Below are 17,440 nucleotides of genomic sequence, written 5' to 3'. Positions count from 1 at the left end.
AAACTCTCTCTCAACTTCAGTCAGATTGAATGTTCATTTTTATAAACAAGACACATTCTGTTGCTGTGTATAAGTGTAAATTATTCTCTCATTTGATGCTCTGATTGTGGAAAATAAATGATATGATCTGATAAACAGCCTTAATGCAGTTCAGGTTTTTATGGTTGGTTGATGCACACGTGCATCAGATGGGCGTTGAGATGCTGTATATCAAAATATCACTCTTATATGTCCCATTCACCTTCTTTTAAGCTTACAATAAGTTTAGTGAAACAATGACTGTTTTTTCTGATTATTCAGTACTGTCACTTTGGAGATCTCAGTGTCGTTTCCAGATATTTTTTTCGTTTCAGCCACCAGCTTGGTTGACACTTCTGCAAGTTGTTACTATGGTAACCGAGAAACCAGAGTAAATTTTGTCCTTCGCTCACCCTCTTGACACTGCTCAGGGAACGAAGAAACACTGCGAATCACAAGTAACATTACTTTCCAACTTAATGTGTCTCCCGAGTGAATCATGTGTTTCCAAATGCGCCAGAGCTCTGACAGAGAGAGATGAATCGATCCGACAGATGGCGTGCAATTTTCTCTCTCTCAAGTTCCCAAGACTTCATAGGAAGTGTTTTGGAGGCATGAAAGTACATTTCATCATCATATGTTTTATTGGGGGATTTCAAAAACCAAAAAGTGTTAAATTGTGTCTTGTTCTCCCCTACTCAGACGAGAGATGCATAAAAACATTTGTGACCCTGGAAATGACCTTCAACCTTCCAGGACAAATGGCGATGTGAGGGTTTTTCTGTTCCAGTGCTGTGATTGGCTGTTGATATCAACTCATTTGCATAGTTTAAAGAACAGGGTAAAAACTACACCTGTTCATTCCCAAATCATTTATATATCTCTTCGGCGGTGTTGCTGACAGTGTATGGGGTAATGTATTAACTTAAATAGACAAACATTAGTGACATCATAAGCGGACATCTGGGAAAATAAAAATACTTCACCCAAAAACTAAAATTCTGTCATCATTTACTCAAGTTGTTCCAAGTCTCTATAACTACTTGGAAATGTTTTTTTTTGCCCCCAATTGACTCCCCATAGTGGGGAAAAATACAATGGAAATCAAAAGTGCCCCAGAACTGTTTGCTGTCCTACATTCTTAAAAAAAAAAATTGTGTTCCACAGAACAAAAAAAACAGATAAAGTAGTTTTTCCTACAATGGGAGTCAATGGGTGTAAGATCTGTCTGGTTATAAGCATTCTTCCGAATATCTTTCTAAATGTTCATCAGATCAAATAAATGTATACAGATTTGAAACAACTCAAAGGTGAATAAAGGATGACAGAATGTTCATTTTTGGGTGAAGTATCCCTTTAAGAGCACGTAAAATTATTGGAGAGAGCTTATTGAACATTCAGCAGATGAGAGCTGTGAGACAGGACTTGACATTTGTCTAGAAATTCCGATCCCATCCTGAAAATTCCTCCTCGGCTTTGGTCTTATCATAGGGGAATCTGTCAAAGTTTATGTAGCAGGGACCCTGTAAAGAAAAAATATCAAAAAGAATCACTTTTTATAGTATGATTATAAAAGGCTAAAGAGTGCGTTGTATTAAAGGTGCTCAGGTATCAGTTTTGCATGTTGTGTGTTGGATGTTTTGAGTAAAGAAATAGAATAAAGGTTAAAACAAGACCTTTCTTATAAGTTTGGTTGTTGGTGCCTCCACCTGCCTCATTCTTAATTTGTGCCAGTTGATGCTGTTAAACCATCTGAAACAATAGAGCGGAAATATAAATGAAAACATGGACAGTTGCCGCACTTTGATTTGTGCATTATTTTATACACAACTAAATCTGTGAATCTGAAATGTGAAGTTCCAGAACTGGAAAAGTCTTCAACTGGGTTTGGAATAGCTCGATGTCCATGTTGAATTAAACAAGCACCGTAACAACTGAAATAAGCGACGACTAGCAGTAACATGTTGTTACGTTGTTTAACATTTCAATTGTCAAGAATAATTACTTTACATTGTCATAATGGACGATAATTTACACACATTGTGTATTTTGTCATTTACGGTTGTCAACATGATCTCACATTCATTTATTTTGACACTACTTGTGTTGCCATAGAAACAGATAATCATATGTTTGAGGACGTGAAGAGCACAAGCTGAGTGCCACGGGTTATCATCTCATAATGACTGTAATTTCGACACGGCATGAACGCACCTTAAAAACACCTGTTCTGTTCTGTACAACAGTCTAGAACACCACTGAACAAGCAGAAACATGAAGATCAAGCAGCTTTCCAAACACAACAGTATGAAGAAGTCAGGGATGGGTAACAAAAAAGATCCCAAACTTTAAAACATCATAAATCCATAATAAAAATGAGAGATTGACACCAAGAAAACATTACACAAGCGTTGGCAGCACAAAAGCCATTTTGGCCATCATGGGACAGTCTGTGGGCAACAAAACCATCAGATTACTTTCACCAGTGAAACACAACACAGCGGTGATGATGCTGATGCTGGATGTTTGAACTGTTTCTTTAACACATTAAATATATTCGATGTCCCCAAATATTTTATATGCATGTCTGAGATGGACTGGACTGAAGAACTGAAACAATGTAATGGGCATTATCCATTAAATAAACTACATCAGGTACTTCAACGTCCAAAAACACACTTCACCTTTAAACATCAACGACATTAGAAATATTTACTAACATGCTGTGTTAGTACATAATAGTATTAATATTATCTAAGCATTATACTGATTCCCACAGTTCATAAAGGTCACCTGTGATGTCGCACATCTTTGATGCCATTTTTTGTGTTGCCCAACCGCTGTCCAGGTCGTGGCCTGAAACACATGACGTAACAACATACACAGACTCAAGATAAACAAGGTCACAGCAACAGACCACACACACGATTAAACTGAATGACTATTAAATAAAGGTTCCCTTCATAAAGCATTTATAAATGTGTTATGATTATAAAATTAATGATGAATAAGTCATTTACAAATGCATTATAAAGCAGTTATAACTGCATAAATAAAAATGGATTCTCACGAAATACTTGCCAAATATTAACTCACATGTTATAGATGCTTAAAAGATGTATTTATTCATTATTATTTGACTCAAAAGCAGATTCATTATTATCTTGGTGTTGCTTGAATAATAGGCTGTCAGACTGGAGACTGCATGGTGTTATGTTGGTTTTTCTTATTGTTGTAAATTTCATATATTTATTTCATAAATGGTTCACATGAATCCACTATATAAAGGCACACTTTCATGGTTTGCTAACATTTTATAACTCTTAACATTTATAAGTTAGGTGTTTGAAGTTGTGAATGGATTTTTCACAGGCAGCCACTTTTCTTTAAAGTGCACTTTCATGGGATGTCAATACTTGTAAATGTATTATTCACGTCAGAGATGTAGTCTTTTGAGCAAGCATTCTGTTTCTACAATAAATAATAAATACATGTTTAACTATTGGAAGTCATTTAATCATTAATAAAACACCGTCAACAAATAACCTTTGTAGCTTTCATGTTAAAAAGTGATCAAACTTTGATGAATTTATCTTGGTAAGCGAGAAAAAACTGCTTTGGATAAAAATCAGGATCTGAAGGTATTCTGGAGGACACCGTAAGACATTCGGAATCGGATGATCAACATGGTTTGAAAATTGACATAAGATATGAAATATACAATTATATGAAAAACCAACGTAACACCCTACATTCTCCAGTCTGACAGCCTATTTTTGATAACTAATAATGAAAAATTACATTTAATAAACATTTATAACATGTGAGTTACTATTTGGCAGGTATTTCGTTAGAATCCATTTTGATTCACGCAGTTATAACTGCTTTATAATGCATTTGTAAATGACTTATTCATCATTAATGAACACATTATAAATGCTTTAAGAAGGGAACCTTAATGTAAAGTGTTACCAATAAAACACTTCACTTTTTTCAATTGCTAACCAGAGTTGTAAAGTATTGGAGTGAAAGTCATTAGTTACTGTACTTAACTACTTTGTAGTTGTAATGTGTATTAAAGTTATTAGCAACTTTTACTCTCTTCTTGACTACATTTCTGAATAAGTAAATGTACACTTTACTCCAATATATATATGGAATGACTAATGCCATTGACAAGGCATTGAAGCTACTATATCTTTTGCACTTTGCCCTTACTTACAGAAACTGGTCAACATGGCTTGTTTATGTGAATGCGGGTGCATTATCAGGCAGTTGACATCACTGTTGTTTTATATGGGAAGAGGACACGACTGCAGCTGGCGATGAGGCCAAAACCAGCATGTCCAGTGCAAAAAGGCTTTAACTTTGACTTTTGACATCAGTTCATTTATCCATCTTACTAAAGAGACCTTTTTGAAGGATATTGGTGTCATTGTGAGCACTTGAGCTTAACTGAGACTTGGGTGTTTGTAATAGACGAAGGCTATGGTGTCGACCTTGATTTGTTGCAATTCTGAGGGGTTCAGTTTGATGGGATTGCAGTCCTCACAAATCAATTGTTTCTTGTTTTTCACTGACAAGTGTTGAGGACAAGTGCTGCTTAGAGCCTACATTAAAATCAGATACTCTAACTGTGCGTTCACACCGCATGCGACACCCAGCGACAACTGTCAATCACGATTACCAATAGGAGTAAAGCATCGGAGCTCATGTCATCCGTCTCTCGTCAGTAACTGCAGAGTTTTTTTATAAATGTTTCCAGAGCAACCAAAGGCAGAAACGCCTTCTAACGACCTCGTAGCAAGAGATTAGCGACACCTAGTGACAGAGTCGCTGGCTGTGTGAACGCACAGTAAGACTTCACTGAAGTCCTTTTGGAATTCGTGACTTGTTATGGAGTCATTTTCACTGCAAGGTGTGTACTTTTACTCAAGTATGGTTTTCAGATACTCTTTACACCTCTGTTGCAAAAAAACTTCAAAAGCAGTGCTCAAATTTAGGGGGGGGCTGTGGGTATCCGGGACCCCCCATAATGCATTAGGGAGCTCCCTATACGAGGAAAATATAGACCTAGACCTTCACATATTTTTTCATGCTTGATATTGTTTAACGCTTATTTTAATCTATCATTGTGTCAAATGCTTGCGTTATTGAATGTGAGCATTTGATAAATGTGCTAAAAAAGATAAAGTGACAAAAGTGTTTATGGATTTTGGAAGATGCCATTTTTCAATGCATTCTGAGTAAAGACAGTTTGGTCCTTCTGTTGAGCTGACTGTGAAGAGTTATGAAAAACGTGACTTTAGTGTTCACTGATGCAAGTTAGCAAATGAAAACTAACATTTATTAGACAGAAGTGTTTAATGGTGTAAAAACCAAACCATGTTTGTGTTAGAATAGGAAAGAGAATTACCAGCTTACCTGCACAGTTTACTGATGAGAGATTTGGCACCTTCTTCCAGATATGGAGGAAAATTCATCACACCATCCAAAATCTTAGCATAGATCTTCTGTGGTTCTGAACTGGAGAAGGGGGGACTGGAAGGCAAGTAAAAAAACATTATTTTGAATAATTAGTGAACAGTAAAACACAGAAATCCCAGTTTTAAGGCGACTCAGACTATAGGATTTTTAGCTTGATTTTGCTCCCATTCTTCTTTCCCGACAATTTGAGAAAAAAATGGATACAACATGTCCTTAAAAAAAACAAGAGCTGAAATCAGCTTTAGATATCCGAGATATATTTAACATAACAGCTCATTCTGAATTCAAAACAACATAAAAAAAAAGAATTGAGAGTGAAATGGAGGATAACCCGTCATAATGCTTCTGACAGGTGATGGCATGAAGCAATGAGGAAAGTGTTTATTGGCTAAAATTGCTCATTTCTCTGGATTCAATCATTGTTGAAAGCATTTTGGAATCTTGTAAGCGCACAAGTGATCACAATATATGACACTGTAGTAGTTTGTGCCTTTAAGTAAGAGTGTCTACGGTGTGGGTTCATATAGAATACCTTCCCACAAGAAGCTCATAGACCAGAACACCAAGTGACCAGAAGTCAGCAGCGAAGTCATGACCCTGATTCTGAATGATCTCTGGAGACATGTACTCTGGAGTACCACAAAACGAATACGTCTTCTCACCTCGAGAGAGCTCTTTTGCAAAGCCAAAATCAACCTGAAAGTAAAAGAACACAAAAAGAACGAGAGACAGGTGAGCTATGCAGACATCTACATCATACTTATTCATGGTATTGAATTTAGCTGAACACGAGTAAACTCTATGATGCTTAGATATTAGACATATACCGCACATATATATTTATAATACTAACAGTATTTCCAAAATTTTATAATATTAAATATGTATTTTTTTCAGAAATGAAAACTGGAGAAACTGGTGAAAATACCAGAAAAGATCCCCTGTATTTGACATGCATTTAGGACAAGCTCAACAGTAAATTATTTATTTGATAATCTTTATTTTTCACACAGTTTTCATTTGTCTTGTCATGCTGTCAATCTTTCTCATTGCTGATGGATGACTTCATGTCACTCCTGGACTGAACTGGAATGGTCACAAAAAATTATGATGAAAACATTTTTGGAATGGTCTCTTAAGTTTATATTATATATATATGCATAGTTATTACATTCTTGATTTAAGATTTATTTAGTTTTATTAATATTTAAAATAAGCTTTTATTTTAAGATCTTTAGTTTTTATGATATTTTAGTTAAAGTTTATGCAATTTTGGTGTATCTTTTTGTCATTTTAAAATGAATTTGTTTATTTTTCAAGTTGTTATATAAGATTAATAATTTTTTGTCTATAGCAACATCTCTGTTTTTCATTGAATTTAAGTTTTTCCAATCATTTTCAGGTCAATATTTTATCGTAACGGTAGTTGTGATTTCAGTAAACAAAATTAACCTTAAACTGCATTTTTTTTACCAATTTGACATATCCTTTGGAGTCCAGCATGAGGTTTTCTGGTTTCAGGTCTCGGTACAGGATCCCTTTCTTATGAAGGTGTGCATAGGCTTCAACCACACACGCTGTCACAAACACCGCTATATTCTCTTCAAATCGACCCCTGAGTCAAGACATCACAAAACACACGTGAAAACATGCAAACACAAATACGGAGTGCGATATTGGTTTTACACATCAGAATTTTGATAACGCTTTATACCACAAAGAATAGAATAGGCAACCAGTGAATATCTTACGCTTCCTTCAGCTTGGTCCAGATTTCTCCACCCGAGCAGAACTCCATGATCATGTAGATGTATCGTGAGTCTTTGAAGCCAGCGTGCAGTCTGAGCAGAAGATCACTTTTAATATCAGCGCTTTAACAAACGCATCCCAGCAGCCCCGGATCCAAAAACTAACCTGACGATAAAATCACATTGGATTGCCTGAAGGATTCTCCGTTCCAGGAGAATGTGTGATTCCTGCCTCTTTGCAACGATGTGCTTTTTACTGACCTTCTTCATGGCAAAGTACTTTCTGTGCTGCAGGGTTGTTACCTATAGCACATGATCCACATCCATGAGATTAAATCAGATGAACTCAATTCTGGTGTCTAAACAGGAAACAAATCCCGCAAAAATAAAATCAGTTATGTCTGTTTTCTCTTGTGTCATACCAGCTCGACTCTTCCGAAGCCTCCGACTCCGAGCGTGATGGGTTCTCCTTGATAGCTGCCCTCCTGATACAGCACAGGAATCAAATCTTTCAGCTTCAGAGATGTTTTCAGGCTGAGGGAGACAGCATACACTATATATTATTCATTTAGAAATGAACCATGATTTACAGACTATATACAGATGTAGACACCAGACAGACTAAGGAAGTCCTGCTTGAGAGAATCAGAAATGATATAACATCAGATTTAAGAGCTTTACTTGTAATATTATGGTATAAAACATGAAATGATTCCATGTAAAACTTGCAAATGTATGTATTAAAGTAAAACATATACAATATCTTACCCCGCTTTCTCTGTCTTTTCAACATCCTCGATTAGATCTGGCCTACAAGACAAAGCATGTGCATCATCTGTTCTGTTGTAATACTGTTACACGTTTATTTCATGGCTGATGAAATGTGTTTATTATTGGCACACTTCTCTGTTATTGTCTTGACACAAATCTAACCCGACATGCGTGTTTCATATGACTGGTAGATAATCTGAAACTTAATTCAGCAATAAAAAGGCTATTTTGAGAACATAGTGTTCATTTGGTTGTGTCCATCTAGTTCATGAATGGTTGGAATGTGGTGATGAGGTCAGATTCATCGTCCTAGACCTCAAGGATGTTTTAAAGTACTTTACACAGATGACCTTCACAATATCTTCATCTGGTCTAAGAAGCCACTCTACATGTGAACCATTGTTGTTCCTCCTGAGGGTGAAGGAGGATGAGGGATAGTCTGATGGCCAATTGAACCCTCCACTTATTACCGAGCAGCCTCTGTGTTACCTCAGTCCAGCCGATGAGAATCACAGCAGAACTTACAGCACCAGATCCTCATCACAACTACTTTAAGGAACTCTCCTTTCAACAGAACATAACAGAACAGGAACGGAACGGAACGGAACAAGAACATAAACGGAACAAGAACAAGAACATGACCAAGAACAGAATAGAACATGAATAAGATCGGAACAGAACGGAATAGAACAGAACAGACCGGAACAAGAACAAGAACAAGAACGTAACGGAACAAGAACAAGAACGGACGGAACAAGAATGGACCGGAATGGAACATGAACTGAACATGAACGGAACAAGAACAGAACATGACCAAGAACAGAACAGAACTGAACATGAACAGAACAGACCGGAACGGAACGGAACAAGAACAAGAACATGAACATGAACATGAACATGAACATGAACATGAACATGAACAAGAACAGAATAGAACATGAATAGAACGGAACAGAACAGACCAGAACGGAACATGAACATGAACATGAACATGAACAGAATAAGAACGGAACAGAACAGACCGGAACAAGAACAAGAACAGAATAGAACATGAATAAGAACGGAACAGAACAGACCGGAACAAGAACAAGAACAGAATAGAACATGAATAAGAACGGAACAGAACAGAACAGAACAGAACAGACCGGAACAGGAACATGAACATGAACATGAACAAGAACGGAATAGAACAGAATAGATCGGAACAAGAACAAGAACAAGAACAAGAGCAAGAACAGAACAAGAACGTAACGAGAACAAGAACAAGAACAAGAACAAGAACAAGAACAAGAACAAGAACAAGAACAGAACGGAACAAGAACGTATTTTAAGTGTGACACATTATGTAAAGTAATTGAGAGTTATGAAAAGGAATAACAGAATTAAAGTCCTGATTGTAAATGTGAGGTGGGGATGAAGGAGGGTAATTTTCTCCGGAGCAACGGGATAGGCTGCTGTTTGCTGAATGAATTTTAAAACAGAAGTTGTGGTAGCATCGTGTTTCTGTATGATTTGTTATTTTGTGATGATTATTCTGTGAATATTTCGTGATTTTCTGTCATTTTTGTGATTATTCTGTTATTACTCTGTGAATTTTTTTGTCCTAACATTTCTGTGAGTATTATGTTATTTTTGTGATTATTCTGTAATTACTATGTGATTATATTGTAATTGCTAATGTTATTACTGTATATTTTTTGTGATTATTCTCCGAGTTTTGCGACTATTCTGTGATTGCTCCGTGAATATTCTGTTGTTATTGTGCAATTATTCTAATTTTTTTTGATTATTCGACGGTGAGAATTCTGTGTCAATGTTTTTATTACTCTGTGAATATTTTGTGATTATTCAGAATTTTCTAATTATACTTTGATTAAACCGTGAATTTTTTGTCATAACCTTTCTGTGAGTATTATGTTATCTTTATGACTGTTCTGTACTTATTATGTGGTTCTTTTGTAATGTGCTTAGTGTGTAATTGTTCTTTTTATTTTTGTGATTATTCAGTGATTGCTCCACGAATATTTTGTGATTATTCTTTGGTGAGTATTCTGCGACTATTTTTTATTACTCTATGAATATGTTCTGATTATTCTGAATTTTCTAATTATACTTTTATCACTCTGTGTATATTTTGTCATAACTTCTGTGAGTATGGGTTTTTGTAATGACAATGTGATTATTTTGTAAATGTTAATGTGATTGCTGTGTAATTGTTCTTAACATTTTTGTGATTATTCACTGAATTTGTGACTCTTGTCCTCTGTAATTAATCTGAATATTTTGTGATTGTTATTTTGTGACTATTCTGTGAGTTTTGTGACTATTCTGTGATTACTCCGTGAATAGTTTGTGATTTTTGTTTTGATTCTTCTGTGATTGTTGTTCAGATGTGTCTTACTCATCATGGAGTTCCAGACTTTCGAAAGGAATGGTCTCCTCAAACACCCTGTGAGGAAATAAGAACAGCTTATCTTGGTCAGTTTGACAGAAATGTTTGTCTTGTGTGTAAAACTTTATTGTCAGCAGACATACTCACTCTTTATCAATGGAAAAGCAGGTGACGGTTCCCACAGCTGTGCATGTGGCGGTCCTGAGGATCTCTCTGGATTACACACATTACCAAATCAAATTTTACTTCTTTTTCTCAGTCGATGTTGTATTTATAATGCATGGCCCTCATCACATGTTGTCACTTAGTAATGTTGACCATGGTTACCGTATAAGAGCCAGTTCTCCAAAGTGTTCCCCCTCTACCATCTTACGGATGCTTTTCTGCTGTCCGTTCACTTTCTTCGTCACTAATACCTGATGGAAAATAAAGCCAAGTATTTAAATGTGTTTCTGGTGTCTAAAATCAATGTATTTGAAGATCAACAGCAGTAAATGCTTCAGAAAACATGGTTATTGATCATCTCGATGATGTTGTCAGATAAGCACAAGTGGATGCTTCTTATACCTCTCCTTTAAGAATGATATAAAAAGAGTTGCCCTCTGTTCCTTCCCGGACAATGACTTCATTATTCTGAAACTTCACCTTCGGGGGACAAAAACAAACATTATAAGTAATGAGTCCTGCATCCTTTCAAGCACTTCTGTTATGGTTCTCTTCTTGTTTTCTTTTAACGTTACACTGACACTGACCTCCTCCATGCAGTCGATGATCTTAGACAGCTGCACATTGTTCAGGGCCTTTAAAGTTTGAGCTCTGATGGAAACAAGTTCATTTAAACATCATCAATACACCACGATAGCCGACACACGGTTGAGTCAATGTACAAATGTGCTGCACCAATACAAAGTGATGTATGACCTGACCTGGAATATTTACTTTTTCTACATTTATTATAAACATACAAAAAACTTGTCTTACTTCTTTAGGAATCCCATGAGCTGTTCTCGTTTCTTCTTGGATTTGCTGGTCATAATGCTTCTGTATGTTTGTCTCTCAATACACCACAACTTCACAGCAGTGACAGCTGAGAGAAAACAGAAAACACTTCCTCAATACACAAGCAGAGGGCGATCGGCATCACACACATCAGAGACTCTCATTGGTTCACTGACCTTGGACAGATGCTGTGCGTTTACAGTTGTACAGGATGGCCAGCTCCCCAAACACATCACCAGAGGTCAAAGTTCGGAGGTCAATACCAGCCTGCATTACTCTCAGCTCACCATCTGGAGAAATCACCATGAAATTCAGATCCACCACGAGGAAAATTCACACAATGTTATAAATAAGTCTTTCACCTTTTTAGGCTTAGGACCCTTGATGGAAAGATTATATAACTAAATGTGATGCGATTTGCCTTATTTCATTGAAAAGCACTTTTAAGAAATCAATTGTTATAAAATAAAAGACCCTCTGTTCAAGACCCTCGATATATTTTGTAAATGCACAAACTCACACTTTCCCTAATGACTCTTACACACGTGTACACACCAGCGACAATGTACATGCTGTCTCCCTCTGTGCCTTCTGTGATGACATCATCGCCGGGAGCGCAGTCCAGAACCGTCATGAGCTCCACCATCATGTTTATCTGTTCCTCATCCAGACGCCTGAGAAAATCATTCTTAGAGATGGCTTTGATGATCTGAGCGCTCTCGCTGTGAAGACACAAGCTCATTAACAGAATTCAACCGACTGTGTTTAGTTATTTTAAGAGTGATCAACACTTTCTCCTGTTGTTTATACACTTTTTTAAATAATGAGAGTTACAAGAAACCTTGCAGATTTTTGGACTCTGCTGGCAGGGATTTCCAGGTCTTCTGCTACAGGCTCCGGAGCCACGACGGCCGCTCGACTCTTTCTGACTTCATGTATTTCATTACTGTTGGCTTGTGATGGACCCGCTGAAAAAAAAATGTCCCACGTAATTTCCATTTATCTATATTATTAATTATGTATTGTGGTGTTTCACGTCACACACTTTATGTTAATTATTCAAACATTTATTTCGGTCATTTTTTGCATTTCAATGCACTATAAAAAACAAACAGTACACTGTGACAACTTTTGCTGTAGTTCTGCAACTAGTTGCCAGTCAATTACTGTAGATATATTTATCTACGGTTATTTATTGGCAATAGTTTGTTCAAAGATAAATGAACATTATACATTTTCACTTTGCAGATAAAACAAACTAAAATAACAGCCTCACCCAAAGCTTTCTGGGAACCAGTAATCCTCGTCAACCTTTTTCTGTTTATTTTTCAGATTTTGGATCCCAGAATGCTTTTCATGAGGCTATTATTTTATAGTTGATATTTTCTGTAAAGTTAAAAGACTTGTTTATGTACATTTGAACAAACTGTAAATCTACAAGTAGTTACCTTCACAGAGACTTTCACAGTACAAGTACAAGCACAATGAACGAGCACAGGACAATGAACACGAGGGTTATTAACCAGGAACAGGTGCTGGGGATTAGACACTAATGGGAAGGTAACAAGGAAACGAGACGGAGGGAAACACTGATGAGACATGAGGAAGAGCATGACACGTCAATATATAAACCAAGCCATGACTTTCTCACACAAAACCCTAAGGCTATGCCATGACTCCGCTCCAAGAACAAGAATAAACATGACATGATAGCGGAATCATGACAGTTACTGGCATGCTGCCAGTAATACTCTCATATCTACAGACATTTTTAACATCGTACTGTAATAAAAATTAACTATTAATTTTCTTCCTTATGTTCTGACGTCAGACAATGAAGGAGATCATTACAGGACGGCCATCACTGAACTCAAGGGCACAATGCCTGTAGTTGTTGTTTAACTGACTATAAAGTCAATTCTGAAGGAAGAAAGAGAACTTGACATGACTCATTGCATTATAATGTTTGTTCTGTGTTTTATGTTTGATCAGAAGAGAAAAACCCCTCAAGCTGAGCTACACAGAAAAAAAAGTTTTGTTTAACTTACTTATTTGACGAGTAGTTTATCTGCTGTTAAAGAATAATAGTTTCTCACTTACGCAATTCTTATCAGCTCTTATTACCTCAAGTGACCCGGTGGATTGAGCTCATACACACAGAACAGACATCACCCATCACGTGTTCCTCGTCTTACTGACATCAGACAGTTACCGACATTCAGAATGAGTTGTCTACTCTAAAGCTTTCTGTCATAAAAAGCTTTGCATTCAATAAATGTTTAGTAGTTAAGGCTACCGTCCGTTTTTATAGTACAACAAGCTCATTTACAGGATAACAAAGAAAATGTGTAATTTTGCATTGACTTATTAACATAATGCAAAAAAATACTTTTTGAAAAAATCATTCTTAAAAAAGATGAAGCATGCTTATCTTACCAAAGTCATTCAATCGGTCCTGCAGCTCTTTTAAATGAATCTCTTTCTGCTGAAGCTGTCTCTCTGTAATGAAAACATCTCAATATATCACCTCGAATAAAGAAAGGATAAAATCACTCAATGAGTGAGTCATTAAATCATTTAACATCAGCGAATCAAGAAACTAACACAAATTGAAATATTGATTTGAAATATAGCTCTGTATTTTGATCATGTTGGCATGAGAAAAAAGTGGAGTGATGAATGTAAGTATGTGTGGTCAAAGATGACTGCATAACCAGGGAATAAATGAACTTGAGATGTCACAGCTGACCAATCAGAATCAATATTTTTTACAGAAAAATCTACTGGAAAATCTACAAAGACACTTTAGTAAAAGTAGTTCAATTTTCTCAATCTATTCCGAATTTGTTTTTATGTAGCATAAAGTTAGTTTTTACTGTTGTAAGCTAGATTTTTTTATCAGTTTTTGTTATCAGTCATTTTTAAATTTTTGCTCAATTTTCTCATATTGTTGTGAATGAGAATAAAACACATGGCAGACACAAAATGCAAGACCAGTAAAGTAATGGGAGATCAATTTTCAGTTTCTTTGATTTTTCAGGAATATTGTGGTCTTACGCAGGTCCTGGTTCTGATTCTGGAGTTCTTTGTTGAGCTGACACTGTTTCTCCAGCATCTGCTGGATTTTCTTCAGTTGGGCATCCATTGATCTGAGCAGCAGGACATGAACACAGAGCATTAAAAACATCTCACACATCACTCTGATCACTTTTGTTTTCCAGACCCAACATTGACAACTATCAAACAAATTCAAAAATCAAAGAATTCTTATAATCAGAATACTCATCTATATTCATCAGAATCAGTGAGGCAATTTCAACGCTTTTATAAGTTACAGCAAACAATAATAAATAATACATTGAAATTACTTGGAGAGTAAAGTCATTATGTTAAGTTTGGTGGGCCGTTTACAGAATGATTTTGTATATTGTCACAAAACTGACCTATTTTGACAATTTAATTTAAACCTTAAAGTCCCAGTGAAACGCCTTGGGATCAGTCACGTGTCTTTTCAAGCTTGTTATTTACGTTGATGTGTGACATGGCGTTTTTCTTCGCCTTTAAGGACATTGCACATTGGGTCCGAAATTTTCGTCCGAAATTTCAGCACATTAAAAAAATAAATACGACCTCACGTTGTGTCAATAACCTTTACACACTGCCTCCGATATTGTCTTCGGCCATAAAAAAATTTGGACCGGGTTCCATTTTCTGTGTTTTTTGCATCCATGGCGAGCATTTTGAGAGGCGTTTTCACCATTCAGAGACACCGTTCAAACGAGCGCCAAATATGAAAATTTTCAACAGTATATGCAAAGATCTTTACTCATAAAGGCTGTGATGTCTGATCCCTTACATAGAGCCTTGACATACAATATTCAGTGAAGACTTGAAATGGGGTAAGATACGTTCTGTTTTCTCAACGTATTTGCAACTATGATCGACAGATATGATCGGCTCTGTGCTGTCGTGTCTCTCAACCAGGGGACAGATCACATGATGCAACTGCTCACGTGACACTAAGGTGAAATTCAGACTTTAATGTAAATGTGTACACTGTCTCATCTCCCATCTAGTATGTTATGCGTCATTCATAATGTAGGATAGGCTGATATGAGGCGTCGCTTCCACAGATCTCGTAGTGAAGGGGACTCTTTGGATTCTGGAGTGGATTTAATTGAACGAGAACTTTGACAAGAAGCTTAGCGTTAGAAGTGTAGCGTGATGTCATGGAATTTCTAGATTTTTTTGAGCGCACGTGGCAGACTGTCAGTTTTCAACGTTTATATCTTCTAAATGGGAATTTTGTCAGCGAGTAGGAGCATATCAGTTTATTGACTTAAAGCTAACTTATTTTTAATAAAATAAAAAAACATTCATTTTCATTTCACTGGGGCTTTAACACATCAAATGATTTTCGAATCGATTTACTTTCCTCTAGGCTAAATACACATTTCTGGACCAAAGTAAAAAAAAGCACCCATGGTTGTTTAAAGGTTGTGCTTTTCGTATTTAAAAAAACCCGTTCAGTCTTTGTTATATATGCTTCTCAAATTTTGTTATTTTGAAGCCAAATGTAGTTGTAAGCTAGTGTGCTCAAAGTTTGATAAACTTAAAGTGGGCCAGTTTAGTATACTTACAAATATACTAGTAGCTAATAACTACATAAAGCAAACTTAACGAAATATGCTGGACTTTTTAGATAGATATTATACATACACTAATAGTAACACCAAATGTAGTGTAATATTTTATAAAAATTAGAATACTCATTTTTGAAATAAGTTGAAACAACACCACATATGTTGGCTTTAGTCCTCTCTTGGCGTTGTCGATAACTGACCCAACCATGGGTTAAAAACTACCCAGTTTTATTTTCAAGTGTATAACCACAAATAACCTCCATTCAAATGGCGTGGCAGCTGTATTTTCTCTTTTCATCAGCAGTGAGTTTAATAGCGGCAGGTGTTCATCTCATGAGGAAATGATTAGCTGGCCTTCTTACCCTTTGTTCTGTAAGCTTTATGACTGAAGGAGACGTCAGGCTACAGAAATCCTCAACACGACCATTACTCCTGGCCAAAGCCTAACAGAATGATGGAGAGAAAGTTCGTTCCTTCCTGTGTGTGCAGATGAAAAGACCTTCAGAGATGATTTCTATGATCTGTCATGAATGTAGAACATTAATTTGCATTGCGTAGTTAAATGCCTCTCACATGTGTCCTACATGACACTGCATCAGACATGCACACTTTATTAATCAATGCAAGTATGTTTTAGTAAACAGAATAAAACTACTCATGAAAACCTACCTGAATTCTCAATACTCTGTCTCTTTCCAGCTCAGTGTGTTCTTGAAGTCGGCCTGATAGATGTGAATCATTCACCTGAAGCTCCACCCCTGTCCTCAGGTAAATGGGACATGGTTGAGATGCTATGAACAACAACAGTTTGTCAGCCGCATACACACAAACCAATTCCTTCAATGGAAGTCAAAGGAGTCAAGTGTAATCTGCAAAAGAAAGTCATACAGGTTTGGAATGACATGAGAAAGAATGAAAAGAATCTTTAACATGCGTACAAACGTAGCTTGTGCGTAGGGCCCCTGCACCACTGGAGGGCCCCCTTGAGTACTGAATCAAAAACATTTTTGTAAACGAGACTTGCAAACTTGCGAAGCAAATGAACGAAAAGGCCATGTGTTTTTTTTCTTTTGTAGTTTTTCCAAATTATGCAATAAATGAATAGTTACAAAACAATTCCCCAGTTCAGATTAACAAATTCAGTGTCTGTCATTGTTAATGTGTTTCTTTGATTCATAATAAAAACATTACAGTTTAAAGTGATGTTTGTTTCTAATTTTATTTATTTGCCTCAAGACATCTAAGATAGGCACTGCACACAAATATGTGGCAATTATAGAAATTTCCACATACAGTGAATAGACTTGCACACCAGGTTGATTAATTTACAATATGTTGCTCATGTAGTTTCCTCAGTTATGAGCAACGGACCCAAGCGCAAG

At 36.4% G+C, this 17,440-nt stretch overlaps 1 protein-coding gene across 2 annotated transcripts; it reads right to left on the bottom strand.

Moving 5' to 3' along the window:
* Positions 1-20: 20 nt before the first annotated feature.
* Positions 21-16,794, bottom strand: prkg3 (protein kinase cGMP-dependent 3). 2 transcript variants are annotated; one of them, XM_056765038.1, is made up of 23 exons: positions 16,728-16,794; positions 16,421-16,535; positions 14,473-14,564; positions 13,852-13,914; positions 12,257-12,383; positions 11,971-12,137; positions 11,592-11,705; positions 11,398-11,503; positions 11,169-11,232; positions 10,984-11,061; positions 10,744-10,832; positions 10,564-10,629; positions 10,426-10,473; positions 8,022-8,063; positions 7,676-7,787; positions 7,420-7,556; positions 7,257-7,346; positions 6,979-7,120; positions 6,038-6,201; positions 5,443-5,559; positions 2,812-2,874; positions 1,695-1,770; positions 21-1,541 (listed from the first exon to the last, which is right to left on the bottom strand). In XM_056765038.1, exons 3-23 carry the CDS (start codon positions 14,558-14,560, stop codon positions 1,455-1,457), a joined length of 2,040 nt encoding a protein of 679 aa, XP_056621016.1. In that variant the 5' UTR covers positions 14,561-14,564; positions 16,421-16,535; positions 16,728-16,794; the 3' UTR covers positions 21-1,454. The 2 variants fall into 2 exon arrangements, with proteins under 2 accessions (XP_056621016.1, XP_056621015.1); XM_056765037.1 differs by having other exon boundaries at positions 16,421-16,579; positions 16,728-16,775.
* Positions 16,795-17,440: the final 646 nt, after the last annotated feature.

This window comes from Triplophysa dalaica, chromosome 13 (genome assembly GCF_015846415.1).
Source record: "Triplophysa dalaica isolate WHDGS20190420 chromosome 13, ASM1584641v1, whole genome shotgun sequence".
NCBI lineage: Eukaryota > Metazoa > Chordata > Actinopteri > Cypriniformes > Nemacheilidae > Triplophysa > Triplophysa dalaica.
This window is presented reverse-complemented; position numbering and strand designations above follow the sequence as displayed.

Coding starts and splice junctions, on each gene's coding strand:
- prkg3 (XM_056765038.1), bottom strand. CDS start 14,560: ATGGATGCCCAACTGAAGAAAATCCAGCAGATGCTGGAGAAACAGTGT. Junction 1,771..2,811: donor AAAGATGTGCGACATCACAG/GTGACCTTTATG, acceptor CTATTGTTTCAG/ATGGTTTAACAGCATCAACT. Junction 1,542..1,694: donor CAACCAAACTTATAAGAAAG/GTCTTGTTTTAA, acceptor TTTTCTTTACAG/GGTCCCTGCTACATAAACTT.